This window comes from Durio zibethinus, chloroplast (genome assembly GCF_047325235.1).
Source record: "Durio zibethinus chloroplast, complete genome".
Taxonomy (NCBI): Eukaryota; Viridiplantae; Streptophyta; class Magnoliopsida; order Malvales; family Malvaceae; genus Durio; species Durio zibethinus.
In genome coordinates, this window is record NC_036829.1 from 47,501 (window position 1) to 65,629 (window position 18,129).

The following is an 18,129-nucleotide window of genomic DNA, read 5'->3' on the forward strand; positions in this document are numbered from 1 at the left end:
TCATAGGGATCAATTTCTAGTCGCATAGCTTCATAATAATTCTGTAAGGCTTCCGCATAATTTCCTTCGGATTGAGCCGACATCCGTTACGGTCGTCATTCGATTCAACGAATTCTCCGTTCCAAAACCGTACGTGAGATTTTCACCTCATACGGCTCCTCCTTTATGTGCATAATGAGAATAATCCATGGAATTAAAAAAAAGGTCGAAATATTGTCATTATGAACTGAGCGGGGCTAATGTTTTTACAAGAAATCTCTAGCCAACCCTCTTGCAAAAGATCTTTTCTTACCATCAAGCGTGTTCGTACTAGATAAATAAAGTAAACTCCAACAATTTCTTTGTTCTCAACGCTCCTTAATTTCCAGGAATTAGTCACTTCAACAATCTTCGATGGTTATATGGGTATCCAAAGTACGAACAAGATGGATGTTTGTTGTCCCAACCATTTCTCTTAGTTCCGATCCCGATAAGGAAAGGGAATCCTTTATAACAATAACAAAGTTTTCGTGTTGTTGATTCCTAGATGTAGTGCTTCTTCCTCTATGCCGCCTATTGGTACTAGTGTAGTAGGGTTGACCCACAATACAGACCCATAGGTGTAACCTTTCGCTCAATACTCGAATCAACAATTGAAGCATCTGAGGTTGCATTAATCGGGGATACACGACAGAAGGAATTGCTTTATTTATAAACTTCACCTTCAACAAGCGTAGATTTCTTTTTTTTTTTTCAATAGTCTTTTTTTTTTTTTTTCTATTCCGAATCATGTGTCTTTTTCCTAAGACTAAGAGCGGTAAAATAAAAATAAAAAAAAAAATATATATAAAATAATTAAAATATATAAAATAATTATAATTATATAATAATAATCAAATCGCACCATCTCTGTAATAAGTAAATGCCTCTTTTTCTCCTGAAGTTGTCGGAATTATTCGTAATAAGATATTGGCTACGATTGAAAAGGTCTTATCAATAAAATTTCCATTTATCCGCGATCTAGGCATAGGTAGCAATCCATTCTATAACTCTTTTCATTACCCCTTCGTGAGAAAAAAAAAGGATCTCACAAACAAAGGAAGCGTACAGTACGAAATAACATAAAAGCAGACCCATTCCATAAAAAAAAAAAAAAAAAAGATATAGCCCTCTACTTTACTTCAATTTTTTTGGCAGGAATCAAGAAAAAAAAAAAAAAAGAAATATTTGAATCCTATTTTATTTCATCCAAATTTATTAGTATAAGAATTTATTAGTATAAGAATAAAATATAAAAAGAAAAAAGAATTATTACGATTTCATCGAAGTTGAAGAATCAAAAAATTTATCCTACGGATTAGGATAGATTAGCAAAATTAGAGAAGTTTTGATTAAATTATGATAAAAAGAGGAAAAATAATCGAATAATCGTTCTATGATGAAAATAAAATAACTGCCCTTTTTTGTGTTTTGTGCATAGCAGGTATACAACATATAATCAAATATAAAAATCCCTTAGAGGATTTATGAATTTGTAATAGATTTACAGAGTAAGAGGTTGTTGTTGAGAGATCTAAAACTGGAAAAGAATTTTAGAATTCTTATAGAAATGGGGAATTAGAGTCTAAAGAGAATTATGAACTAAAAATATCCATTAAGCATAGTCTAAAAAAAAAAAACCAATCGATTGATTTGATTCGTTTCAATTCATTGATTTAATCCAGTCCGGTAGAAATATCAGAAAAAAGATGGGAGTGCCTTTTTCGCAAACATGAATAGATATATATGGTATATGTTTATCGTATTATATTATTTATTTTTAACAGCCCCCTCACAAAAAAATTTCTTCGAGTCGGGAGGCTAAAGAAAAAGTGCTGAAAAAAGTGATGAAAAGTTTTCTATTTTTATAGCTAGTTTTCTAGTTAGAATTGATATTGTTCGTACCTCTCGAACAATCTAATATGAATAACTCGCTATTCGCTCGGGTTATCGGCCATAATAATTATGTAGGAGAGATGGCCGAGTGGTTCAAGGCGTAGCATTGGAACTGCTATGTAGACTTTTGTTTACCGAGGGTTCGAATCCCTCTCTTTCCGCACCTTCACCTAATTCGCCAATGTAACTGACTACAATGTATCAAATCAAATAAGAACAGATACTAAAGAGTTAGACCCTTCTTTGATATAGATTCTCTATTCCCAATTTCTTTTTAATACGGAATACGTAAAATAGCGTACAGGGGATGAAAATCTACCTACGGATCTATCATACATGAATAGGAGAAAAATAAAATTTCCGAATCAAATCCCTTACCCTGTCTTCCTTTACTTAACCTTAACTCAGGTGAAAAGGGAGCAGAACCCTTGTTTTGTTATTTTAGTTAGGTTTAAGTCTGACGAGAATAATATTCTACGACAAGCAATTCATTTATTTTCAAACCGACCCATTTCCTATCTATTATTTGATTGACTAATCCTTTATATTGTAATGTGTGAAGGGTCAAATGCTTTGGTAATTCCTCATGGGTGGATGAATCAAGATAATTTTGAATCAGAGTTCTAGATTTTTGTTCATCCCTCGCTGAAATAATATCTCGGGGTTTGCAGCGATAACTTGGTATATCTACTGTACGACCATTAACTAAAATATGTCTATGGTTAACTAATTGGCGGGCTTGAGGAATAGTTGAAGCCATACCTAATCGAAAAAGGATGTTATCCAAACGCATTTCAAGTAATTGTAGTAAAACCTGACCTGTTGACCCTTTTGCTTTTCTGGCAATACGAACGTATTTAAGTAATTGTCGTTCTGTAAGGCCATAATGAAAACGCAATTTTTGTTTTTCTTCTAAACGAATACGATATTGAGATTTTTTACCGGAGCGCGATCGGTTTCTAAGATCGCTTCCGGCTCTAGGACTTTTACTAGTTAGTCCCGGTAAAGCCCCCAGACGGCGTATTTTTTTGAAACGAGGCCCTCGGTAACGCGACATAAAGACTCCTTATTAATTTGAATTTTATTGAAATTTCATAAACCTAAATTAAAACTGAACTAAATGAAGCGAAATCGACTGAAGGATTGTACTACAAATATTAATGAGATGAATTGGATCAATATCCATACTTTTTTGTATTGTATATAATGTATATTGTATATAATGTATACAAAAAATAGAAATTAAAATAAAATATATATAATATATAAATATAATATATAAATATATTAAATATAAAATATATATTAAATATAAAATATAAAAATTAAAATCTAAAAATTAAACCAAAAAAAGTTTCCTTTTTTTTTTTCTTGATTTATTCTGCAAAGATCTAACTCCTCCAATTTTATTCCTAATTGAAAGTTTCTACGACATAATAAACGGATCGTTGACCTTTGGAAAGAAAAGGGGAAAAAGCTTTTTCAATGTTCTTTGATTTCAAAAAAACATTATCAATCATGTAAAAAAGTAAAAAAGCAAACAAATAGAGAAAGCCGGCTATCGGAATCGAACCGATGACCATCGCATTACAAATGCGATGCTCTAACCTCTGAGCTAAGCGGGCTCAAATAATAGAAATTTTGTATCCATAGGAATTCAGCAAACTATTACGATCTTATCTATTAACTATCTATTAGTTATTCATAATTACTATGAATTATTAATATGAATTATAGACTAGAATTTAGAAAAACTAGAATTTTAAATTTTAAATGCCATATTTATGCCATACATAATTTATGCCATATTTAATATAATCATATTTAATATAATGATATATAATAATATATAATAATATATAATAATGGTAGATTCAATCTAATATTCAATCTAATATTGATAGAATATAATAATTAAGAATAGAATAATATAATTCTATTTGATTATATTTTAATCATTCTATTTGATTATATTTTAATCATATTAAAAATGATATTTTAATTTAATCATATTAATATTTAATAACATTATATTTAATAATATTAAATTATAATAATATTATTATAATTTAATTCTAATTTTATTATAATTATAAAAATTATAAAAATAAATTATAAATATATTTATAATTTTTATAATTATTTATTATTTATCTCTATATATTTATTATTTATCTCTATATTATATATTTTTATTTTATATTTATTTTATTATATGTTATCTTTATTCTATTAGTCTATTCTATTTAGTATTCTATTCTATTTAGTATTATATTCTATTTAGTATTATATATATAATTTAGTATTATATATATATTAGTATAATATTAGTATACTAAGTATAATATTACTATATTTTTTATTTTATATTTTTAGTATTTTTTAGTATATTTTTAGTATATTTTACATTTAAATTATATATAATTTTTTTTTTTTATATAGATATAGATATAGATTTAATTTAATAGATAGATTTAATTTTAATATAGATAGATAGATTTAATATAGATTTAATTTATTTATATTTAATATAGATTTAATATAGATTTAATTTATTTATATTTAGTTTAGAATTATAAATAGAGTCTAATAATTAGATAATTATAGTGAAAATATTTTTATGCATTTATATATAATTTATATTTATATATAATTTATATATATATTATCATTATATAAATGATACGTTATAAGTCTAAATAATTAGAATGAAACTTTGTTTTTTAGACTAACTAATTCGAATTATCTTCGAAGTCGAAATAGAAATGAATGGAATAATTAGTTCTAGCTATTATGCTATTATACTAGAAAATAAATAATTAATAATGAATAAATTTTAAAATGAATAAATTTTAATAATGAATAAATTCAATTTTCATTTTTATTTTTATTTTTTTAGTTATCTTATTATGGTTATATAGGATAGTCTAATAAAAGAATAAGAATAAAAATAAAATTAAAGAAAAAAGAAAAGATGCAACCCATAGAAATGAAATCCAGATCATAATGAGAGATGAGAGACTCCTTTCTTTTGTTTTCATTCATAAAGGCGGAAGCTAAGACGAAAAAAAAAAAAAAAATCGACCGTTCGAGTAAATTGCCTGAGAAAACTGAGAGTAAGGGGGGCATATATATGTTATGGAATATCCATCTATATTGAATTGCGAATACAGAAATGATAAAATATTTTCTGATTGGACCAAATAAATACGGGTCTCCGATAGAGACGAAAGAAGATAAACAAACAAGAAATAAAATAGGTAAAGACCCTTCGATATAAGAATCAGTATCTATATCTACTAAATTCAATACTAAATTCAACGGTTTTCGCATAAAAAGAAAGAAAATAAATAAATGAAAGAAAGGGGAAAGGAAGGGAAGGAGAAAGGGGGAAGGAAGTGCATCCTAATGAGATCCTAATCTCAAGACACAAAGGGGATATGGCGAAATTGGTAGACGCTACGGACTTAATTGGATTGGATTGAGCCTTGGTATGGAAACCTACTAAGTGATAACTTTCAAATTCAGAGAAACCCCGGAATGAAAAATGGGCAATCCTGAGCCAAATCCTATTATTTTACGAAAATAAACAAAGGTTCAACAAGCGAGAATAATAAAAAAGGGATAGGTGCAGAGACTCAATGGAAGCTATTCTAACAAATGGGGTTGACTGTTGGTAAAGGAATCCTTATATCGAAACTCCAGAAAGGATGCAAGATATACCTATATAAAATATAAAATAAATAGGTATACTAATGAAAAACCAAAAAAGACGACTCGAACCCGTATTTTTTTTATTTATATGCAAAATCAATTTATATGAAAAATAAAAAGAATTGTTGTGAATCGATTCCAAGTTGAAGAAAGAATCGAATAGAATATTCATTAATCAAATCATTCACTCCATAGTCTGATAAATCTTTTGAAAAACTGATTAATCGGACGAGAATAAAGATAGAGTCCCGTTCTACATGTCAATATCAATACCGACAACAATGAAATTTATAGTAAGAGGAAAATCCGTCGACTTTAAAAATCGTGAGGGTTCAAGTCCCTCTATCCCCAACCCCAAAAAGCCCGTTTGCTATCTATTTATTTTATCCTACCCTTTTTGTTAGTGGTTCAAAGTTCCTTATGTTTCTCATTCATCCTATTCTTTTCCATTTTACAAGCGTATCCTAGCAGAATTTTGTTCTCTTATCACAAGTCTTGTGATATGATATATTGTGATATATATATGATATACGTACAAATCAACACCCTTGAGCAAGGAATACCTATTTGAATGATTCATAATCCATATCATTACTCATACTGAAATTTACAAAGTCTTCCTTTTAAAGATCCAAGAAATTCCCCTTTTAATTTAATACTTTTTCGTTTTTTTTTTTTGTTTTCATTTTTAAGTGACATAGACCCAAGTCATCTAGTATTATGAGGATAATGCGTCGGTAATGGTCGGGATAGCTCAGTTGGTAGAGCAGAGGACTGAAAATCCTCGTGTCACCAGTTCAAATCTGGTTCTCGGCGTATGATTAATTTGTATGAGTATCTACTCTACAAATTAATTGATATAGATCGACATAATACATACTTATCTAGCTAGCTATCTGGAAGTAAACCCTCTCTTTATTTATTTTTTTTTTTTTTTTCTATTTTTTAGATGAGCAAAGAGTCTATTATAATTATAATGTAGTAAAAAAAATAAATAATGTAGTAAAAGAAAAAAATTTCATTATCTTTCCTCTTCTTTTTTATTTGTTCACGCTGTGGCTCCTCACATTCAAAAAGAATGTTAATACTTCATACATATTTAATTAAAAAAAAAGATTAAAATAGTTGGTTGAAAGGCCCAACCAAAAGTCTGGTCTAGAGGAGTTCAAGGATAGAAATAACCAAGACTCATCTCAGCTACAGTACAAATAGAATCCGATTCCCTTTCATTTATTTATTTGTATTCTCTTTCATATTCCATTTCTTCATTCCTTTCTATGTGACTCTCTAGAGTTCATCTAAGTGATGTGCGCGATACAAAGTTCACGGTATAGAACCCTTGTTGTTCATCCTATTGTCTCGGCTCGTCCGAAATAAAATAAAAAGGTATCTTCAAAAATCGAGAATTTCAATGATGTATTGTCTTTTATTTCTTTTTATTTATTAGCCTATCCATAAGAATACGAATGAAACCTCAATTCCTCCGTTTGAGCTAGAAGAGAATGTACAAATATTCCTTGAATATTTGAAGTTGTAATTAGTTTCTTATCATTCAATGAGCGTCTTGTATTTCATAAAAATTGGGGGCAATGTAATCCTTACGTAAAGGCCACCCTATCCAACTTTCGGGCATTAAGATACGTTTCAGTCGTGGATGATTCTCATAAGAGATTCCCAACATGTCATAAGATTCTCGTTCTTGAAAATCCGCACTTTTCCAAACCCAGAAAACAGACGGAATTCTAGGGTTACTCCTTGGAGCAAATACTTTTATACATACTTCTTCCGGTTGATCTACACCATACTCTATTCTCGTAAGATGATACACACTGGCTAACAGTCCGCCTGGTGCTACATCATAAGCACATTGGGAACGTAGATAATTGTAACCATATACATATAAAATAACAGCAATGGAATGCCAATCCTCGGGCTTTATTTGTAAAGTCTCTATTCCTTGGTAATCGAAGCCCAAAGATCTATGAACTAGCCCGTGTTTGACTAGCCAAACAGACAAACGGCCCTGCATCTTTTTTATCTCTCCCGCACTTTTCTTTTTTATTTGTAATTTGTATAAGATAAGTATTTCACATTTACGATGAAATCGAATTTATGAAGATTAATTCGTTGTTTGTTATTCTGTTTCTGAATCCTACCTAATTCACTAATTCGTGGGAAGATATTGAACTTTTGTAGTTGAAAAATGTTTCAGGAGGAATCTCTGAAGTAGATGGTGGTTGATAGAGTAATCCTTGATTATAATTTCCAGTATGAGTACTGCGTACAAGACAAAACTTGTGATTGGTAGTAAAACACCGATCCCCCTGTTGAGATCTAATTCGATCTTCATAGATTTCGCGAGATATTTTCTTACGAAGTTTTGTTATAGCATCTATAACTGCCTCGGGTTTAGGGGGACAGCCCGGCAAATAGACATCCACAGGAATTAGCTTATCGACTCCCCGAACAGTACTATAAGAATCAGTACTGAACATCCCTCCTGTAATTGTACACGCGCCCATAGCAATAACATATTTAGGTTCGGGCATTTGTTCATATAATCTCACTAAAGAGGGAGCCATTTTCATTGTTACTGTTCCAGCTGTTAAAATTAGGTCCGCTTGTCTAGGACTCGATCTTGGGACCAGCCCATAACGATCAAAGTCGAATCGTGAGCCTATTAATGAAGCAAATTCAATGAAGCAACAACTGGTACCATAAAGAAGCGGCCATAAACTGGAGAGTCTTGACCAATTTGAAAGATCATTTAATGTAGTTGAAATAACTGAGTTTTGGGTTGTTCGATCAAGTAAGGGAAATTCAATGGAATTCATACTCAATGTTATTATTATTTTTACTTTTTTCTTTCTTTTTATTATCTGAATATTCAGGAACTAAGACCATTCCAATGCTCCTTTTCGCCATGCATAAACTGAACCAACAATTAGGATAAGCACGAAAATTAAAGCTTCTATGAATACGGGTACCCCCAATACATCGAAACTCATTGCCCATGGATAAAGAAAAACCGTTTCAACATCAAAAACAACAAAAACTAGAGCAAACATATAATAACGGATTCGAAATTGTAACCAAGCATCGCCCATTGGTTCTATACCCGATTCATAACTAGAAAGTTTTTCTGGACCCTTTCTAATCGGGGCTAAAACTCCAGAAATTAGAAATGCCAAAATAGGAATAGCACTTGATATTATTAGAAATGCCCAGAAAATATCATATTCGTAAAGCAGAAACATAGACGAACTCCTATGAATGTGAAAAATAGACCGGATTAGTCGATTCGACCTGGAATTCATTGTCAAGTCATCCACAACTGTTTGTTTAGTCAAACCAACAATTCAGTTTGATCGAATCGTCTAGTTTCGTTTGTTTGCTGTTGCGTTTTAAGATTTATTGATTGGAATTAATCCTATTTACATTTCACTTATTTCGATTTAATTTCGATATAGTACTAATTTGTATTCGATATAGTACTAATTTGTATAGTAATAGTATAAATAGATATTTATACTATTACATTTATACTATTACATAGATATTTATACTATTACTATATAGTATAGTAGAATACTATACAAATCCAAAACAAGTAAAACTTTTTTGTTTTCACTTCATTTCGTATTTTTCTAAATAAAAGGAATTCTAATATATAACTAATATCTAATATGTATTAGAAATAAAATAAAAAAAAAAAAACCTTTTCTCTTTTCTATTATCTTATTATCTATTATATATATAGAATATATATAGAATATAGAATAAATTTATATATATATTATATAGTATATTATATAGTTATATATAGAATATATAATAAATTTATATATAGTTATATATAGAATACATTTTTTATTTTCTATCTATATTTTATAGATATTATATCTTTTTATAGATATTATCTATATATATATATTTAATATATATTATATATATTTATGAGATTCTGTTGAAATGCGCTTTTGTTTTCAGTTTCTGAGCGATCTCCCTGTGAGCGAGCTTATGGGAATGATTTTAACCAAGCAACTGGAAGCGACCAGTTCCAATCAACAAAGAATACAATAATTAGGAAAAAAACTATACAACTTTTTTTATTTGTATTTGGATATTCTTTATTGTTTTAGTTTGCTTTAGTTTTAAGAATATTATTTTCATTTCATTTTTATTAATTTAATAAATATTTTTTTATTAATTTAATAAATATTTTAAATTAATAAAATATAAAAATTAATAAAATATAAAAATTAATAAAATATAAAAATTAATAAAATATAAAATAAAAATATAAAATATAGGGCTATACGGACTCGAACCGTAGACCTTCTCGGTAAAACAGATCGAACTGATTATTATCAAAATGATTCGACCTATTTCAAAGACCCAACATGCATTTTTTTGCATTGGGCTCTTTCATTAACTGATAGAAATATCAGTTAGTCTACCATATATATATTTTTTCTCTTAGAAAAAAAAGGAAGATGGTTCCATGTGCTCTGATTCATTACTGATACAGGAGCACTACCAAAGTGTTTCAAAGAAGGGAAAGTTTATCTTGACGTAGGTCTGCTTCTGGCCTAGATCAACCTAAGTTAAATGAAGTCTCTATCATCCTGATTAAAAAATCAAAGATGAAACTTCATACACCTTAAGATTCATAGGACGAAAAGAGAATTTTTGAGGTCCTTATACTCATTATGCCTAGCATTGAATAGACTGGGTATTCGCCCTATCAATATCTCAAATCAATGATAGGTTCGATTCGGATCCTGCTCCTGCCTAAACGGCACCCGAATCGAACCAAACCATTTGTCAGGCTATTGTTCTCTTGTTTTGTTCCTTCAAAGTAATGGAGTAAGACATCGATTTCTCAAAAGGATCAATTTTTTTTGATTGCATGATAGACTCCCCTGAAAAACATTGGCGCGCGTGTAAACGAGGTGCTCTACCTAACTGAGCTATAGCCCTTGTGTTTGTGATACATATTTTATCATATTATTTAGATAATTTCTTGTCAAGATGAATATTACATGATCCAACATCATAATCATACCTTTTTGGTCGGTTTGATTGGTATTGCTTAGAAGTAATATCGGATTTATAATCCATCGATGTGATAGGTCCCTTTTCTTTCTCTTTATGATTCCTTATGATAATAAATGACCTACTTAACTCAGTGGTTAGAGTATTGCTTTCATACGGCGGGAGTCATTGGTTCAAATCCAATAGTAGGTAGAACTTATTAGATACCATTGATCCCGGTGTCTAATAAGTTTTTCTACCCACCTTCTTTTATTGATTTTCTATCTTTTTCATCCTATTCTATTTCCGTTTTCAATTTTCAAATTTTTCGTTAGATCAAATTTCACTATTTCACTTTTGATTGTATTTGATTCTATTTAATCAGCAGAATAAAAATGGGATGTAGAAACGAAAGTTCTGTTTATACGGAAATTCTTTCGATTAACCAACTAGTTACGAAATCGCGTTGATAGCCTTTACTCGTGTCCTAGCCCATCTGAGAGCTAGATTTGCCTCAATTGTTTGCCTCTTGCCTTCAGCTTTCCTCAAGTTAGCTTCCGCTATTTCAAGAGCTTGCTGAGCTTCTTGTGGATCAATGTCACTACCCTTTTCCGCATCCTTTCCAAAAATAGTGATTTCATTATTGACTATTCTAGCAAAACCACCCATCAGAGCCATCGTTAACCATTGGTCGTTAAGGCGTATTCTCAAAATACCTATATCTACAACTGTGGCAATAGGCGCGTGATTTGGTAATACGCCAATTTGTCCGCTATTAGTAGATAAAATGATTTCTTTCACTTCTGAATCCCAAACAATTCGATTATGGGTGAGTACGCAAAGATTTAAGGTCATTTATTCAATTTGCTCTCCATTTCTAAGTTCGTAGCCTTCGCAGTAGCTTCATCGATGTTACCTACCAAATAAAAGGCCTGTTCAGGAAGACCGTCTAATTCTCCGGAAAGGATCAATTGAAATCCTCTAATTGTTTCTGCTAGGCCAACATATTTCCCCGGGGAACCAGTAAATACTTCCGCTACGAAAAAGGGTTGTGATAAGAAACGCTCAATTTTTCGCGCTCTTGCTACGGTTAAGCGATCCTCTTCGGACACTTCGTCCAACCCCAGGATAGCTATAATGTCCTGAAGTTCTTTGTAACGTTGTAAGGTTTGCTTAACCCTTTGCGCAGTTTCATAATGTTCCTTTCCAACGATTCGAGGTTGGAGCATAGTTGACGTTGAGTCTAAAGGATCTACCGCTGGATAGATACCTTTGGCAGCTAATCCTCTTGATAGTACGGTAGTAGCATCTAAATGCGCAAATGTTGTGGCAGGGGCAGGGTCGGTCAAATCATCCGCGGGTACATAAACTGCTTGAATAGAAGTTATGGATCCCTCCTTGGTAGAAGTAATTCTTTCTTGTAAAGAACCCATTTCGGTACTAAGGGTGGGTTGATAACCCACAGCGGAAGGCATTCTACCCAATAAGGCAGATACTTCGGATCCCGCTTGGACAAAACGGAAGATATTGTCTATAAATAGAAGTACGTTTTGTTTATTAACATCTCGGAAATATTCCGCCATAGTTAGGGCAGTCAACCCAACTCTCATACGAGCTCCTGGCGGTTCATTCATCTGACCGTAGACTAAAGCCACTTTTGATTCCGCAAGATTTTGTTCATTAATTACTCCAGATTCTTTCATTTCCATGTAAAGATCATTTCCTTCACGAGTACGTTCACCTACTCCGCCAAATACGGATACACCCCCATGAGCTTTGGCAATGTTGTTGATCAATTCCATAATGAGTACTGTTTTACCTACCCCAGCTCCCCCAAATAGTCCGATTTTTCCTCCACGACGATAAGGAGCTAAAAGATCGACTACTTTAATTCCTGTTTCAAAAATAGATAATTTTGTATCTAATTGTATGAAAGCGGGCGCAGGTTTATGAATAGGGGATGTTGTGCGAGTATCTACAGGACCTAAATTATCAACGGGCTCCCCAAGCACGTTAAAAATTCGTCCTAGGGTCGCTCCGCCGACTGGAACACTTAGAGGAGCTCCCGTGTTAATCACTTCCATTCCTCTCATTAGACCATCTGTAGCGCTCATAGCTACAGCTCTAACTCGATTGTTTCCTAATAATTGCTGTACCTCACAAGTTACATTAATTTGTTGACCGATGGTATCTCGACCCTTAACTACCAAAGCGTTGTAAATATTAGGCATCTTGCCCGGGGGAAAGGCTACATCCAGTACTGGACCGATGATTTGAGAAATACGTCCCAGATTTTCTTTTTCAAGCGTGGAAACTCCAGGAACAGAAGTAGTAGGATTTATTCTCATAATAAAATAAAGTGAAATATGTCAATTTTTTTTTTCGAAAATTTTCTAATAAAAAAAATCTTCGACAGCAAGTTGATCGGTTAATTCAATAAGAAATGGGGATTAGCACTCGATTTCGTTGGTACCATCCAATTGAATGCAATTCAATTGGATTGTTTCCTTATTCAATGAAGGAATTTTTAAGTTCAACCAACCTATTTGCAAAATATCAAGTGGATAAATAAATAACAATTTTGAGAGAGTCTTTCATTTGTCTATCATTGTCTTTCATTTGTCTATCATTATAGGCAATACCATCCATATTATCTATGGAATTCGAACCCGAACTCTATTTACGATTCCTTATTTCTATCTCATTAGCCCTTATTTCATTTCGTATTTTATTTTAGCATATCGATTTTTTTTTACGTCCAACCTATCCCCCCTTTTTCCATCTATATTCCTTTTTTTTCATTTCATAAACGAATTACGCATATTTTCACATCTAGGATTTACATATACAACATATATTACTGTCAAGAGTGAATTTCTTATTCTTTCTTATTTCTTATTATTGAATTTATATTATTTCTTATTTTATATTATTTCTTATTATCTTATTATCTTATTATTGATTATTATTGATTATTATTGACTATTGACTTATTATTGAATTTATATTATTATAGTATTATCTTATTATTGACTATTGACTTATTATTGAATTTATATATTTTATATTTAATTTATATATTTTATATATATATTTTATATTTATAATTCTAATTATAATTATAATTATATATTTATAATATTTCTATTTCATTTATTTCATTTTCATTTCGATTCAAAAAAAAAGTAAGGAATTCTAAACTTGAAAAACACGGATTGGGTTGCGCCATACATATGAAAGAATATAGAATATGAAAGAATATAGAATAATGATGTATTTGGCGAATCAAATACCATGGTCTAATAAGGAACCTTTCGGATTAGTTGATAATTTTTTGAAAGATTTCTTCGAAAAGGTTTCATTAACTCCTAATTTATGCCGAGCAGACCTTGTTGTTGCGAAAATTTTCAATTCATGAGTTGTAGGGAGGGGCTTATGTCACCACAAACAGAGACTAAAGCAAGTGTTGGATTCAAAGCTGGTGTTAAAGAGTATAAATTGACTTATTATACTCCTGAATATGAAGTCAAAGATACTGATATCTTGGCAGCCTTCCGAGTAACTCCTCAACCCGGAGTTCCGCCCGAGGAAGCAGGGGCAGCAGTAGCTGCTGAATCTTCTACTGGTACATGGACAACCGTGTGGACCGATGGGCTTACCAGCCTTGATCGTTACAAAGGGCGATGCTACCACATTGAGCCCGTTGCTGGAGAAGAAAATCAATATATATGTTATGTAGCTTACCCCTTAGACCTTTTTGAAGAAGGTTCTGTTACTAACATGTTTACTTCCATTGTGGGTAATGTATTTGGGTTCAAAGCCCTGCGCGCTCTACGTCTAGAGGATCTGCGAATCCCTCCTTCTTATACTAAAACTTTCCAAGGCCCGCCTCATGGCATCCAGGTTGAAAGAGATAAATTGAACAAGTACGGTCGCCCCCTATTAGGATGTACTATTAAACCTAAATTGGGGTTATCCGCTAAGAACTACGGTAGAGCAGTTTATGAATGTCTACGTGGTGGACTTGATTTTACCAAAGATGATGAGAATGTGAACTCCCAACCATTTATGCGTTGGAGAGACCGTTTCTTATTTTGTGCCGAAGCAATTTTTAAAGCACAGGCTGAAACAGGTGAAATCAAAGGGCATTACTTGAATGCTACTGCGGGTACATGTGAAGAAATGATTAAAAGGGCCATATTTGCCAGAGAATTGGGAGCTCCCATCGTAATGCATGACTACTTAACAGGTGGGTTCACTGCAAATACTAGCTTGGCTCATTATTGCCGAGATAATGGTCTACTTCTTCACATCCATCGCGCAATGCACGCAGTTATTGATAGACAGAAGAATCATGGTATGCACTTTCGTGTACTAGCTAAAGCTTTACGTCTGTCTGGTGGAGATCATATTCACGCTGGTACAGTAGTAGGTAAACTTGAAGGAGAAAGGGACATAACTTTGGGCTTTGTTGATTTACTACGTGATGATTTTATTGAAAAAGATCGAAGCCGTGGTATTTATTTCACTCAAGATTGGGTTTCTATACCAGGTGTTCTGCCCGTAGCTTCGGGGGGTATTCACGTTTGGCATATGCCTGCTTTGACCGAGATCTTTGGAGATGATTCCGTACTACAATTCGGTGGAGGAACTTTAGGACACCCTTGGGGAAATGCACCGGGTGCCGTAGCTAATCGAGTAGCTTTAGAAGCATGTGTAAAAGCTCGTAATGAGGGACGTGACCTTGCCCGCCAGGGTAATGAAATTATCCGCGAGGCTGGCAAATGGAGTATGGAACTAGCTGCTGCTTGTGAAGTATGGAAGGAGATCAAATTTGAATTCGAAGCAATGGATACTTTAGATAAATAAAATTTGAATTCGAAGCAATGGATACTTTGTAATCCAGTAATTACTGTTGGTTTGTTGAATTGCAATTAAACTCGGCCCAATCTTTTACTAAAAGGATTGAGCCGATCCTAAAGATTGGTGTATTCTTTTCTATCCTATTCGTTCCGTGTTGGAATAGAAACTTATTGTATTAGTAGACGAGATTTTATTGTATTAGTAGACGATATTTTACGAAAAAGGTTCTTGATAGGAGAAAAATTTCTTTTTTCAATTTTTTCAGTGCGAATTTTACACAACATAGGGAAATCGCTATTTCTAATTGAAAATTTATATTTATAATTGAAAAGAAAAAAGTAAAGTATCATATATCATATATAATGAACTGATACTCCAGGTTCTCACAAACGAGAATCCTTTACTTCAATATTCACTCATTATTAGTTTAATGATTGTATCCATTATGCGTATTCCGATAGGAAATAAATGATTTTTTTTTTTTCATCAAATGACTATTCATCTATTATACTTTACATCTAAATAGAGGCAAGAAAACTCTATGGAAAAATTATGGTTCAATTTGATCTTGTCTAAGGGGGAATTAGAATACAGATGTGGGCTAAGTAAATCAATGGATAGCCTTGGTCCTATTGAAAATACTAGTGTAAACGAAGACCCGGTTAGAAATGATATGGATAAAAACATTCATGGTTGTAGTGACAGCTCTAGTTATTACAGTAAGGTTGATCATTTAGTTGGCGTCAAAGACATTCGGAATTTCATTTCTGATGACACCCGAATTAGGGTTTTAATTAGGGATAGTAATCAGGATAATGATAGTAATCAGGATAATTATTCTCTATATTTTAATAGTGAAAATCAAATTTTTGAGATTGACAATGACGATCCCCACTATGATTTTAACTTGTATGATACTAACTATAGTTGGAATAATCACATTAAGAGTTGTATTAACTCTTATCTTCGTTCTCAAACCTGTATTGATAGTTCCATTTTAAGTGGTAGTGACAATTACAATGATAGTTATATTTATAATTGCATTTGTGGTTACATTTGTGTTGAAGGTGGAAATAGTAGTGAAGACAATGGTTTAACTCTAAAAGAAAGTTGCGCAAATGGTAATGATTTAACTCTAAAAGAAAGTTGCGCAAATGGTAATGATTTAACTCTAAAAGAAAGTTGCGCAAATGGTAATGATTTAACTCTAAAAGAAAGTTGCGCAAATGGTAATGATTTAGAAAGGCCTAAAGATTTCAAGCATTTGTGGGTTCTATGCGAAAATGAAGATTGTTATGGATTAAATTATAAGAAATTTCTTAAGCCAAAAATGAATATTTGTGAATACTGTGGATATCATTTGAAAATGAGTAGTTCAGATAGAATCGAACTTTCGATTGATCCAGGTACTTGGGATCCTATGGATGAAGACATGATCTCTCTGGATCCCATTGAATTTCAGTATGACGAAGATGGTATTGATTATGATCCATTTCAGTCTGACGAAGATGGTATTGATTATGATCCATTTCAGTCTGACGAAGATGGTTCTGACGAAGCTGACGAAGATGGTTCTGACGAAGCTGACGAAGATGGTTCTGACGAAGCTGACGAAGATGGTTCTGACGAAGATGGTATTGATTATGATCCATTTCAGTCTGACCAAGAAGAGCCTTATATGGATGGTATTGATTCTGATCCATTTCAGTATGACGAAGATAAAGTTCAGTATGACGAAGATAAAGTTCAGTATGACAAAGATAAAGTTCAGTTTGACAAAGATAAAGTTCAGTATGACAAAGATAAAGTTCAGTTTGACAAAGATAAAGATAAAGATGGTATTGATTATGATCCATTTCAGTTTGACAAAGATAAAGATGGTATTGATTCTGATCCATTTCAGTATGACGAAGATGGTATTGATTCTTATCCGTTTGAGTATGACGAAGATGGTATTGATTCTGATCCGTTTGAGTATGACGAAGAGCCCTATAAAGATCGTCTTGATTCTTATCAAAGAGAGACAGGATTAACTGAGGCTATTCAAACAGGTACGGGTCAACTAAACGGTATTCCTATAGCAATCGGGGTTATGGATTTTCAGTTTATGGGGGGTAGTATGGGATCCGCAGTAGGCGAGAAAATCACCCGTTTGATCGAATATGCTACCAATAATTTTTTGCCTCTTATTCTAGTGTGTGCTTCCGGAGGAGCACGCATGCAAGAAGGAAGTTTGAGCTTGATGCAAATGGCTAAAATATCTTCTGCTTTATATGATTATCAATCAAATAAAAAGTTATTTTATGTATCAATTCTTACATCTCCTACTACTGGTGGAGTGACCGCGAGTTTTGGTATGTTGGGGGATATCATTATTGCTGAACCCAATGCCTATATTGCATTTGCGGGTAAAAGAGTAATTGAGCAAACATTGAATATAACAGTACCTGAAGGTTCACAGGAGGCTGAATATTTATTCCATAAGGGTTTATTCGATCCAATCGTACCACGTAATCCTTTAAAGGGTGTTCTGAGTGAGTTATTTCAGTTCCACGGTTTTTTTCCTTTGAATCAAAATTCAATCAAGTAGAGTCTTAAGTT

The 18,129-nt window shown here is 32.2% G+C and overlaps 9 protein-coding genes and 6 non-coding genes across 15 annotated transcripts in view; 6 read left to right on the forward strand and 9 right to left on the reverse strand. All coding sequences in view use genetic code 11, as the record gives it.

Annotated features, from left to right (window-relative positions):
• Nucleotides 1-1,007, reverse strand: part of ycf3 (photosystem I assembly protein ycf3) — a 2,088-nt gene extending 1,081 nt beyond the window's left edge. Inside the window, exons 1-2 of the mRNA in view lie at nt 882-1,007; nt 1-83 (exon numbers count right to left, since the gene is read on the reverse strand). The exon at nt 1-83 is cut by the window's left edge and continues 145 nt beyond it. Of these exons, the coding sequence (YP_009457862.1) occupies nt 1-83; nt 882-1,007 (209 nt within the window). The remainder of the gene's footprint in view (nt 84-881) is intronic.
• Nucleotides 1,008-1,988: 981 nt separating this feature from the next.
• trnS-GGA lies at nt 1,989-2,075 on the forward strand. The gene has a single exon. It is a non-coding gene; the product is annotated as a tRNA-Ser (tRNA).
• Nucleotides 2,076-2,365: 290 nt separating this feature from the next.
• rps4 (ribosomal protein S4) lies at nt 2,366-2,971 on the reverse strand. The gene has a single exon. The coding sequence runs from the start codon at nt 2,969-2,971 to the stop codon at nt 2,366-2,368; it is 606 nt and encodes a 201-aa protein (YP_009457863.1).
• A 495-nt stretch (nt 2,972-3,466) lies between these two features.
• trnT-UGU lies at nt 3,467-3,539 on the reverse strand. Its single transcript has one exon. It is a non-coding gene; the product is annotated as a tRNA-Thr (tRNA).
• A 1,809-nt stretch (nt 3,540-5,348) lies between these two features.
• trnL-UAA lies at nt 5,349-5,979 on the forward strand. The gene is made up of 2 exons: nt 5,349-5,383; nt 5,930-5,979. It is a non-coding gene; the product is annotated as a tRNA-Leu (tRNA).
• A 392-nt stretch (nt 5,980-6,371) lies between these two features.
• trnF-GAA lies at nt 6,372-6,444 on the forward strand. Its single transcript has one exon. It is a non-coding gene; the product is annotated as a tRNA-Phe (tRNA).
• Nucleotides 6,445-7,180: 736 nt separating this feature from the next.
• ndhJ (NADH dehydrogenase subunit J) lies at nt 7,181-7,657 on the reverse strand. Its single transcript has one exon. It carries the CDS (start codon nt 7,655-7,657, stop codon nt 7,181-7,183), a length of 477 nt encoding a protein of 158 aa, YP_009457864.1.
• A 127-nt stretch (nt 7,658-7,784) lies between these two features.
• ndhK (NADH dehydrogenase subunit K) lies at nt 7,785-8,462 on the reverse strand. Its single transcript has one exon. The coding sequence runs from the start codon at nt 8,460-8,462 to the stop codon at nt 7,785-7,787; it is 678 nt and encodes a 225-aa protein (YP_009457865.1).
• Nucleotides 8,463-8,522: 60 nt separating this feature from the next.
• Nucleotides 8,523-8,885, reverse strand: ndhC (NADH dehydrogenase subunit 3). The gene has a single exon. It carries the CDS (start codon nt 8,883-8,885, stop codon nt 8,523-8,525), a length of 363 nt encoding a protein of 120 aa, YP_009457866.1.
• Nucleotides 8,886-9,938: 1,053 nt separating this feature from the next.
• On the reverse strand, nt 9,939-10,611 carry trnV-UAC. The gene is made up of 2 exons: nt 10,573-10,611; nt 9,939-9,973 (listed from the first exon to the last, which is right to left on the reverse strand). It is a non-coding gene; the product is annotated as a tRNA-Val (tRNA).
• Nucleotides 10,612-10,805: 194 nt separating this feature from the next.
• Nucleotides 10,806-10,878, forward strand: trnM-CAU. The gene has a single exon. It is a non-coding gene; the product is annotated as a tRNA-Met (tRNA).
• A 240-nt stretch (nt 10,879-11,118) lies between these two features.
• Nucleotides 11,119-11,520, reverse strand: atpE (ATP synthase CF1 epsilon subunit). Its single transcript has one exon. The coding sequence runs from the start codon at nt 11,518-11,520 to the stop codon at nt 11,119-11,121; it is 402 nt and encodes a 133-aa protein (YP_009457867.1).
• On the reverse strand, nt 11,517-13,013 carry atpB (ATP synthase CF1 beta subunit). The gene has a single exon. The coding sequence runs from the start codon at nt 13,011-13,013 to the stop codon at nt 11,517-11,519; it is 1,497 nt and encodes a 498-aa protein (YP_009457868.1).
• Nucleotides 13,014-14,079: 1,066 nt separating this feature from the next.
• On the forward strand, nt 14,080-15,534 carry rbcL (ribulose-1,5-bisphosphate carboxylase/oxygenase large subunit). The gene has a single exon. It carries the CDS (start codon nt 14,080-14,082, stop codon nt 15,532-15,534), a length of 1,455 nt encoding a protein of 484 aa, YP_009457869.1.
• A 535-nt stretch (nt 15,535-16,069) lies between these two features.
• Nucleotides 16,070-18,118, forward strand: accD (acetyl-CoA carboxylase carboxyltransferase beta). The gene has a single exon. The coding sequence runs from the start codon at nt 16,070-16,072 to the stop codon at nt 18,116-18,118; it is 2,049 nt and encodes a 682-aa protein (YP_009457870.1).
• The last annotated feature ends 11 nt before the right edge of the window (nt 18,119-18,129 follow it).